Raw genomic sequence first — 10,470 nt, 5'->3', positions numbered from 1 at the left:
AAAGAGTGTTAAGAAGATCGCGTTATCTGTTGCTTTATGTCAACGTGATTCGCTGCCTCACGCTGTCCAGTGTTGGAGATCTACTTCGTGTCTTTATTGATGTACTGAAGGTGAAATTGCAGATTTTCTGCACAAGAGGAACCAAAAGTATGTTAAATCAGTGAAAAATAGCACACAGTTGCACGGATTGTCATTTAATAATTTTTTAAATGTCTGTCTCTGGTGTCCAGCAGAGAGTCGCTGAAGACACTTGGCATCACACCAGAGGAAGGGGAACCTGAGAAGGATCGAGACACCCAGAGATCCCAGGCTCTGTGGCTACATGCTCAGTCGTCTTTGGCTTTAAGGAGAACAACTGTACTAATCAGCAGGAACCATGGATTTTGTAATGAAGCAAGCTTTAGGTGGTAAGTACTCTGCAGCCCTAAATGCTCCTCCTGTGGAAACGAGCTTGAGGCGGTCATGATTTTCCATCTAACCAGCTCACATCCTTCTCAAAAATTAACCAAATCTGAAAGAAGTTCTCACCTGAGCCCCTTGGAATCAGCTGTTCTTGTGCATTTGTTTATTTTTTCATACAATAACTCACATTTTTCTATAACCAACTTTGAGCATCTGTATCTTGGGATCTGTTGTAGTTTTAGTTTAATGCTAGAGCAACACATGACACATTTCAGGGTGCCAGTGCTTGTTTCTGTTTTCTAATAATTCACTGGACAAGTCTTCAAAAGTGCATTCTGACTATATTATAGACAATTGTTTTGGCACAGAAGGAATTGTGCCAAGCAAATGAGTCTGGTATCAAAATGCTGGTAGACCTGAGACCTGCCTGTATAAGTTTAAAGTTTTCTCCTGGTTTACAAAAACACGACTATGACTAATGATCGATTTAAATGTTATATGACTGGAATACAAAGAAAGCAAATGACACGATGAGCTAAATTGTTGTTGTGGGCTCTTCGCTGTATGTCTGGATGCAGGACTTGATGTACGGATAACTAATGTAAAGGTTCATCCAGCCTCAGCAGACGTCTGTGTTCTCTGAGTGGCTTTCTGCTTAAGGGTAAAAATGACCACATTGGATTTAAAGATAAAATCAATTCTGACTCCATTACAAGACACAGTAACTGTCAGGATGAGATGATCGGTTTTGTCCTGACAATAGGATTGCCTTTGCGACGTCTTATTTCTGCCGCTACTTCTCGGTTACTCGTTTCATCTTCTACATTGACTGAGGTTGGACCTATTTGCTAAGAGCCACATAAAAAAGAGCTGTGTAAATGTTCTGGTAGGTGAAGGGCCCCCGGGGGCCCAGAGGTCATGCCTCCTTAAATCAGCCTTCTCATCTAGTTTCATCAGCTCAGTGACCACCAACCAGAATGAAATGAGATTTATTCCTGCACAGCTCAGCCGGCTCCCTCTCCTGCTTCCCCCGGCACTGGCTGATATCTGCTGCTCCTCTCCCACATTCAGCTCTGTGCCATTCCCAGTTTCCATCCAATCGATTGTTCTGTGCTTCTTTTCTCCTCGCTCTCTTGACACATCTCAATCTTTCTTCTATTAAATCTCCTGCTTGTTTACTTCATTTCTCACCTGTGTTTTTTTTTTTTTTGTTGCCTTTCTTTCCCTCGAGTGACCGACAGCGTCGACAGCTTCATAAGTTGCTTCTGGTGCTCAGAAATCACCTACAATCACATATTCCAGGGAAAAATGTAAATGTACGCTACAGTCATGACACAGTTTGAAGAGGATTTTATTAAATATCCTCACAATGACTGAGAATGAATGTTCATTCTTTCTTTAAATAGAACCAGGACGTGGAAATACGGAACAGATCATTGAAACTTAACATTGTGATGCCATATTTGAAGTTTTTCAGACCTCTACATCATCAGTGTGACTTTTTCTTTTCTTGAAAACCTGATGTATACAATTGGACACGTTCAGTGCACAGACAATCTACCATCCATCACTGATTCATGCACCAAAAATTCTACAAATTAAAAATCATATATGCAGATTTTTATTTCTTTTTTTTTTTTTTTCAATGTTGAGTAAACACTCCCGTGTTAAAAAATGTGAATTTTCTGGCAATTATTTCATGGTTCAGGGGGTTCAATGCCTATTTACCTACATTCAAAGCTTTTAACCACCTGCCACGGTTTCCACGCCGGTGACAGCTGCCGACTGCTTTTCTCTGTGCTGTCAGTTAGAGAAGCAGAGACTCTTGTTCCTGAAGGCAGCAGTTCAGCTTCATTTAAAGCTTGACAGTAAAACTGCCTGTTTAGAACAACCAGGAGTTATGAACATAATATATAATAGTAATATGAGTTAATGAAGCATCTTTGCACTGCTTTCATTGATTTGCTAAAAAAAGGAAAGAAAAAAGAAAAAAGGGGCCCAATATGTGACCTTCAAAATGTGCCTGACTGAACTGTATTTGGGGTTTTGTTAGTGCGGTCAGCTAATAAAAGAACGGTATCATTTGAACAAATAAAATGAACGGAAGAAACAAATCAGTCTGAACACTGTTGGCTCACTCTGTCTCTGTCTTTATCCATCAGTCAGGCCTCCTTCAGAGCTCCAGCGCCCTCTCTGCTCTCCATCCCTTTGTCTTTTCCCATTCACCCATTCATACCCTCCTGCAGACACTTTGCTGTTCACTCTCCTTCATAATTTGTCTTTTTATTCACTTTTTTCTGTGATTCCTGCAGTCAGTCCAGGCTGTAGCTGGACTCCTGGATTCGTCCTCCTTGCTTCATGCAGCAGAGCAGAGCACGCTCCCACCTCCCTCTGTGCATGTTAAAGGCTACATATAGAGGTTTACCCCCCCTCCCCCCAAAATCCATCCTGAGTTGAAGTCTTGTAATTTACCTCCCGTAGAGGTGCTGTCTACTGCAGTGACCTTTTCTCCAGGAGCAGACTGGCATTTATTTCATTGAGACGCAGCTGGCCATCCATGAATATATACAAGCAGCCACACAAACACAAAAACACAGAAATGGAATTCATACACCGAGAAAAGCGCACACAGACGAGGTTTCAGTCACGATTTTCGTCCTGAGGGGAAAGAGACCATTTTGAGATGAAGTGAGCTGCAGCCGGTGGGAGCGTTGCTGAGGTGGGCGTGTTAGGACATCAATCTAACGGCAGCCCTGCAGTATTTCTCATGCATAGAAACGACTTTGACGGTGCAACAAAATTGATTTTCGCATTTGTTCTTTGTAACACTTAATTTTAATTAATGGGAGAAGAGGAGCTTTGTTGAAGAAAGAAACAGCTTAAACCTCAATTTAAAATCACCGAAGTTCTCTTTCTGTGCTTCAGATTTAGCTCTAAATTTAGATATAAACATAAAAACACAGTCTGATTTAATTTAGGTACAAAATACACGTACAAAAAAAACAGAATATTGCATTTTGTCCTATTTAGATTCTGATGTAATTCAGCTCAACACACAGACATTCAGGCAGAGCCTCACTAATGTCATTAGCTGTTGGGCCCTTCCTCAACCTTTCGTTGGTGTGGACAGAAGTATAGATTTCCCCTGCGGGCCTCGGTTGGTATTTGCTGGTTGTTTAATTACAAATCAGATTTCCACGTTGCGTTGGATTAATCAGGCCAGGACAGCGTGGTCGATCGCGCTGCAGCTCATTCTCAGTCAAACCTTGTGCAACACTTGAATATCTTGAACTCATGAACATCCTGCTAATGTTCCACTGATCCAACATGTGTAGTTCATGACCACACTTCTGATACTAACTCACATCATCCGCACTATGCTTTAGGATTGTTAAAAATCTAGCAGGCTAACAGTTTAATTCATTCATTTGGTGCCACCACAGTTTAAACAAACCTGCTGCTCAGACAGAAACATCATGAAGAACAGGTAACTAGTTCAGGCTGACCAGAAGCAGACTGAGAGAAGCATGCCTAGTGTTCATTTGACAAAAATATTGTTGGAGTTTCCAGAAACAGGTTATTAATTTTATACCTGCAGTGTTGAACTATAGTTTCCTGGTGGTGAGAGTAATTATTCAAACACTGTCAATGCATATCATGTGTTCCTTTCCAATGGTTGCTTCCTGTTCAGACTGTAATGCTTCCTCTGATGTTTCTGTTTCATCTGGAAACCTTTCTGGGGCACTTCCAACATTGCTCCCCTGTAGGCTTCCCCAGTCCTCATATTTGCTGAGGCCTACTTCGTCTCTGTCACTGTAATTGCTTCCCCCTTCACCTGGCTGATGTAAAATGCATCGCTGCCGGTACACCTTTGCAAGAAGCCAGATTTGGAACGCCATTGTTATGTGAAACACAGATAAAAGTGCCTCGTGCCAGCAGGTTTAATCAGCTTTGTGTGAACTTGTTTCGTTGAGGGTAATGAACAATCTTTTATATGTGAAAGTACTGCACTGCTTTAAGGTGAATACATATTGGTCCAGAGGATATTTGAAACCTGCCATGAACACAAGTGATAAGATGCAATCACAGAGTCCCTCCACAGCCACCACAGCATCGGTTGTGTTCCCAATATGTGCTTCCTGTGTCTTCTGCCTTTGTCTGGCTATCAGGTGTGTGAAGAGTTCACCTTTTCTCATAAAGAAGCCCAAATGAAAGATGCTGAGATAATCTCTGTTACATCACTGTGAACCCATCCTCACCAGGCGGGCCCAGCTCGCTGTTTCATTTCCGGTGCAGGCGTGGTGAAGATGAGCAGGTGAACATGCGGCAATAACAGGAAGCCACAGGCTGACTGGATGAGTGAACACACAGAACCAGAGTGTGTGGTGCTCGAGGGCACTTCAGCAGGACGTGTGTGCCTCTGATTGGAGATCCCACCGGTGACCGTCCAGCACGAGGACAAGCTGTTCTGCTGCCCAGACATCTGATCGATGTAACAGATCGAGAAACAGGTTTCTCACCCGGTCCAGGCACTCATGTGACTTATGAGGGCGTAATTTGGAGACGGAGGTGATCCATTATTTAAATGAGCTCCATTTTTCAAACGCCTCCACCCCTGACAAATTATCCAGCAGCGCTGCCATCCATCTGACTGGCTGGAGGAGAAGGAGCCAGTGGCGCATGACTCGTCTCTCTGACTTGGTCTGTCTTCTGTTCTCCTCTGAACCATTCTCACGTTCTCATTTCACAGCTCAGGCTTCTTCCTTTCTGTCTTCTCCTCTTTACTCTGTACACCTGTTCTTCCCAGAGATGCTTCCAAGAAGTTCTGTAAAAGACACTCTTGGAAAATTTGAATTCAGTTTTAATAAATGAGCCTTTTTGTAACAGAGTGGATTTAACACAGATTGAGGCTCTTTCTCTGAAGATGCTGGTCGGTGTTTGGTGTTGTCTGGTGAAGGAGTGATGTGAAATTACTGTTGTATTAAATGTTGACATAAAAACAACTTAGCTGCAGGTTTAGCTGTATGAATCTGTCGTGTAGGTGACAGAGAGCATGAAGAGAGAGAGAAGACGAGTTTTAACACAGTTGAGACTCTGCAGAGGACCCTGTAGAAAACGATGGTCCTACACTACTACTAACTGCATTCTCTATTTGGACATTAAATTAAATTTTGAAACAAACACATTTTCCCTTATATAGAACACAGAAAAACACTCGGGGCACTTGCGGGTGTTTCTGAAAGCCTGTGACTTTTCCAGGATATAGCAGCCATTTACAGATTAGACTTTAGCATCATGTAAATGCCACGATTCCTGAGGCTCGTTGAGCACAGTGTGTGGATTTAGAATGTCCCACTGGGTTTGTTGTTCGGCGATGGAAAGCGCGCACAATTCTAAGCAGCAGTGACCGCTTTCATCATAGCTCTTGAGCTATAAAGGTGTGTAGGATTGAGAATCTCTTTCTACAATCTTGTTTTCTGTGCACTTGCAGTGGTACACTCTGCCTGGTCACACATCTTGGGCTGCATGAAAGGTCTGCACAGATGGCAAAATGACAAAATGTACATCACGTGTACGCTCGAGGGCACAGAAAGCCTGCATTGGCTTTTAAACTTGCGTTGACTTTGACTCATTGTTTGCCTTCCGTCTCACTCTCTGATTGGTTAGGTCTAGGCACAAAAACAACCTGATTAGTTTTTGAACAATATCACTATTTGGTTGACATTTCACAGTGATAACTACTTGTTCCACACTTGGTTGGATGAGGCACCAAAGTTGCTTATTTAGATTCAGGAAAATGTCAGTTTGGGTTCAAATGCGTCCCTTTTACTACATGTTTGAAACTTCTCCATTTTCTGGATTATCATTTACTATATGACCGGTTGGCTGAAAAGCGGCAACGAAATACACGATGACGAGAAATATTTCATTATTATTATTCACTTTAGTAAAGAGGTCAGCGTGCCTGCTGTTCTTACCTTTGACGCCTGTCTTGTGTCACTTTACCTCAAAGATCAGAAAAAAAACACTAAAATTTTCTTGATGCCAACCGCCATGAAACAAAACACAAGATGCTCAGATCGTTCATGTCTGTGTTTTGTAGTCTGCATACAGATATTTCAGAAAGAAAACAAAACAGCTTACTTTCAAATTTTAGATTCAACAAAAATTGAAGCCATCTGAAGAGCAGTCTGTTTTCTTCCACAAATACTGGCTCTCATCTGAAATCAAAGCCACGTCTGGTGCTTCATATGTGGTGTATGTCACACCCCAAAAGATGAAAATATCCGAGTTTCCCATGAAAACCATTGCGCTACATGTATGTCATAAAATATGCAAAGCTTAAATTTTAGTGTCAAGAGAGCTTATGTTTTAGCTTTCAGCAGCTACAGATGTCCTTTTTTAAAGCGACTCGGCATGTAGTCGTTGCCATTGCTCTCGCTGCTGTTATCTTTCCACGCACAGCCGAGACGCTTCATTCCTTCATCAGCTTCAGCCAAATCTGTTAAATCAATCTAATCTTATCCACGGGGCTCTTTGCTGGCCAGTTTTGGTCTGTTTAGACATCTTTTAACCCTTTGATGCACAACATGGGTCCAAAGTGACCCGACAGAGTTTTTATGTGCAACATCTTAGCAATAAATAATTTTCATCATTCAGTATTCCAGATATTCCTCAATTCACTTGTTTTTATACTTTAATACATTCTTCTTTTATTTTTTCATTTCTTACTTTTTGAGTAAAAACACTTTTTGTATCATTACCCTTCTAGTGCACAACATGGGTCCAAACGGACCCGCATTCATTTCCTGTGTTATTTCATGCATGGCTGAATGTTTCTAGGCTTTATCTTTGAAATGAATGTGTTTTCTCATTTACTACTTCAAGTGTTCTGCAAATATTCTTTTTTTGTTTGTTTAGCACAGATCATCATTTTTACTTTTACTTTCTTACTTCATGAGCTTGCATAGCTTTTGTATGTCTACATCAAGTTTACACGCACTACATGAATTTACTCTGGTATTTGGTGGGAACCTTTGAAATTTTTACATGTTTACAATCAGTAAAGTGTTTCCTGTGGACAGCTATTCACCTGCCACACATTTCACAGATCATCACAGCTCCCTTTGCACATCTGATATCTATAAGTTATTCTAATCTTACCGAAGAAAACATTTGATGATGTGAAAGATACTGTAATTGCGTATAATTGATTTGGTGTAAGTTACCTTGAGAGTACATTACTTGGCAGAAAGGAAAATATTTGGGCGCCGCTATAGCTCTCCTGGTTGAGCTGGCGTCTCATGGCTACTGGCTACAGTCCGGATGTGGAGGTCGTGAGTTCGAATCCCGTTCATGGCCCTTTCCCACATGTCCTCCCTCCACTTTCCTGTCTCTCTCACTTCACTATCAAATAAAGGCCAAAAAATAACTTCAAAAGAAAGGGAAATGTTTTCCATCCTGTTAGCTAGCTGTTGACATGTTCTATTGTTGCTAGCTAAGCTATCTTAGGGAGGTCACCAAAATGTGACAGTTGACAGGTCCAGCCACCAGAAATGCCTCCAAGTGATAATGCACCTGGCCTGGCTCTTTGGCAACATGGTTAGCGCGAGTGGCTCGTACTTGAGAGGCTGGGGTTTGAAACCTGCCCAGGGCCGTCACACCAGAAATTTTTGTTGATGTGCATTTGAAATATTTTTTGCTTTTAATTTTTTGTATTCAGAGATTTTGCAGTTTACTGCTGAAATGGTTGTAGAGATGCTGCATGAGGGACCAGATGATAAAGATGAGGAGGCAGTTGGTTCTGATTCTGAGTCTGAACTTTTTGGTGATGATGATGACCCATTCTATGTGCCTCAGGGTCAAGCTGGAGTTGTGGGTGTGTCTTGGAATCCAGCTCTCCTGAATGAAGAAGACTCGTCTGATGAGTCCTCTGAAGAGGAACCTCAGACCCAGTCAAATAGATGGAGTAAAAGTAGGTCTTAGTGGAATGAGAATCCTTTCACTCAGGGCAGAACATGACGTCATAACATTGTGAGGAGCTGCCCAGAACCTACACCTGGATCAGCAGCTGGTGTTGTCAGTGCACCAGGCCTGTGTGCAGGAGCACAACCACGTAGTGGTCATTGGTGAGGCATGTAAGAGTTAAGATGGCAGTTTGTGGTCTTCTGATTTGATCAGTCGTGTTTTATTTTATTTGTCATGTTCACCAGATTACAACAGTTACACTAAACTCTGGTGTATCGTCATGTACTCAGAAAGTGTAAAACCACGTCTACACAAACTGTGGGATGAGCTGCACATTTAGCAGCATCATAGCATCTATGCAGCCACACAGGAGGCACTCAGGTTCAGTGTTGATGGTAGACCACCCACCCACCAACACACTAACTGTTGTTCCTCATGTTAAACTGAGAAAAATAGACTCGCCAGCTGCTACGCTGACTGTGTAGACAACTGTTTCGATTTACATCGCAGCACATTATTCCAATGGACGTGAAGTGGACGTCTCAAAAAGCGGTTGAAACGCTGGAGACACCGTGTCAGATCAAATCCTTGCTTCCATAAGACCATGCAAAGGGCTCTGCTGGTGGAGACGGGGTACTTAGTGCTCAAATGTGCTCATCTAATTTCTTTTTTAAGGTCAAAATTCCTAAATGTAATTGTCTACAGTCAGTTACGTCAGTTTGACCCCCAAACTGACGACACAAACGTCACATCTTTTGTGAGTGGACTGCCGCACGGCTCAAAAAGTAGGTCCATATGTCTATCTTACATCGTCTTATGTCCACATTAATTGTAGAAACTGTGTACTGAAGAAGAAAACAAAATTTTCTGATGTAACATCAATGTGTAAATTCAGCAGCAACAACACACTCTCTTTTGACAGGTTCCATTTTTTGGTGTTGTTTTAAGTTAGTGATTAATTTGCTATAAAATGTACAAACTATTGAACTGGTTTTCAATATAAAAATTCACATGTATGCTAAACTCCGAGGACACTTTATTTATCATCTGCTCACACATTTTTGCACTGAGCTCCAGTACATATGGCGTGTATTTGAGTGTTTAAACACATTGAAGGACCCACAGCGGACAGTCTGACCTTAACACGACTCCCCAGTGAGTCCCAGGCAACATTTCAGTGCCTGCCCCTCCCACCAGCTGAGCGCTAATAGCAGCAAACCCCCAGGTCTGCTGCCACCACACAGCGCTGCGGGGCAATTAGGGCCACGGCATGAGTCTGCTGCAGAGCGACAGGACTGGTCAACCCTGAGTTCACAGAACCGAAGAGGGAACCACGTCTTTAAAGTCACATTTCTTCTCAGTTCTTTGCACAGAACTGTTTTCTTTTTGGCTCATGTGTGCTTAAAGAGGCAGTGACTCAGGTTTTATTGCCACATAAAAATAAATAACCACCATATGTCTGCAAGAGTTGATAGGGTTGGTAAATCAATATTTAATGGTCTACCTAGCTTCCAAGGTCCACTTTCAATCTTGCACTGCTTCAAAACAAAACCTCAAGAGTGATATTGTTCAAGGAAATAGCTGCATTTCTCTCTGCAGTCAGACAAATCATGAGTTTGACTGAATTAATTAATAATCTGCTGCTCCTTACACAGTTACAGTTTGACAACCACGTATAAGTTAAAAGGAAATACAACAAACTAAATGTAACCCCTGTGGAGTACAAATTAAACTACATTTGATTTTTTTAAAAACAACCTTCGCATTCTTAGGACTTCACAAATAAAAAAAGATGCGAAGACTAACCTCAGAGTGTGTCAGTTTGCATGTTAATAGCATGGGTGGGGTTCACTGGAAACAGGCTTGAAGGTTTCTGAGTGTCCTTTTGTCATAGAGAGAGGAAAGAAAGACAAATCTTAGAAATGGTAGAAACACAAATGGCAAAAGGTCAGTGCTATATATACATATAAACACCTTATCAACCTGAGCTAGGTTCCCATTTGCCTACTCATACACACCTTCAGAAAGTCTCTCCCTGAAAGCATTTGTGTTGTTTTACTTGCTTTGACGTAAAAAGTGACGTGTTTATGAAAAAGTGGG

The 10,470-nt window shown here is 41.8% G+C and overlaps 1 protein-coding gene across 1 annotated transcript in view; it reads left to right on the top strand.

Annotated features, from left to right (window-relative positions):
- Window positions 1–384: 384 nt before the first annotated feature.
- The window catches only part of cplx2b (complexin 2b), a 15,061-nt gene continuing 4,975 nt past the window's right edge, over window positions 385–10,470 (top strand). Inside the window, exon 1 of the mRNA XM_008306266.1 lies at window positions 385–407. Coding sequence (XP_008304488.1) covers window positions 389–407 — 19 coding nt within the window. The 5' untranslated portion in view covers window positions 385–388. The remainder of the gene's footprint in view (window positions 408–10,470) is intronic.

Source organism: Stegastes partitus, unplaced genomic scaffold (genome assembly GCF_000690725.1).
Source record: "Stegastes partitus isolate 25-593 unplaced genomic scaffold, Stegastes_partitus-1.0.2 Scaffold45, whole genome shotgun sequence".
Taxonomy (NCBI): Eukaryota; Metazoa; Chordata; class Actinopteri; family Pomacentridae; genus Stegastes; species Stegastes partitus.
This window is presented reverse-complemented; position numbering and strand designations above follow the sequence as displayed.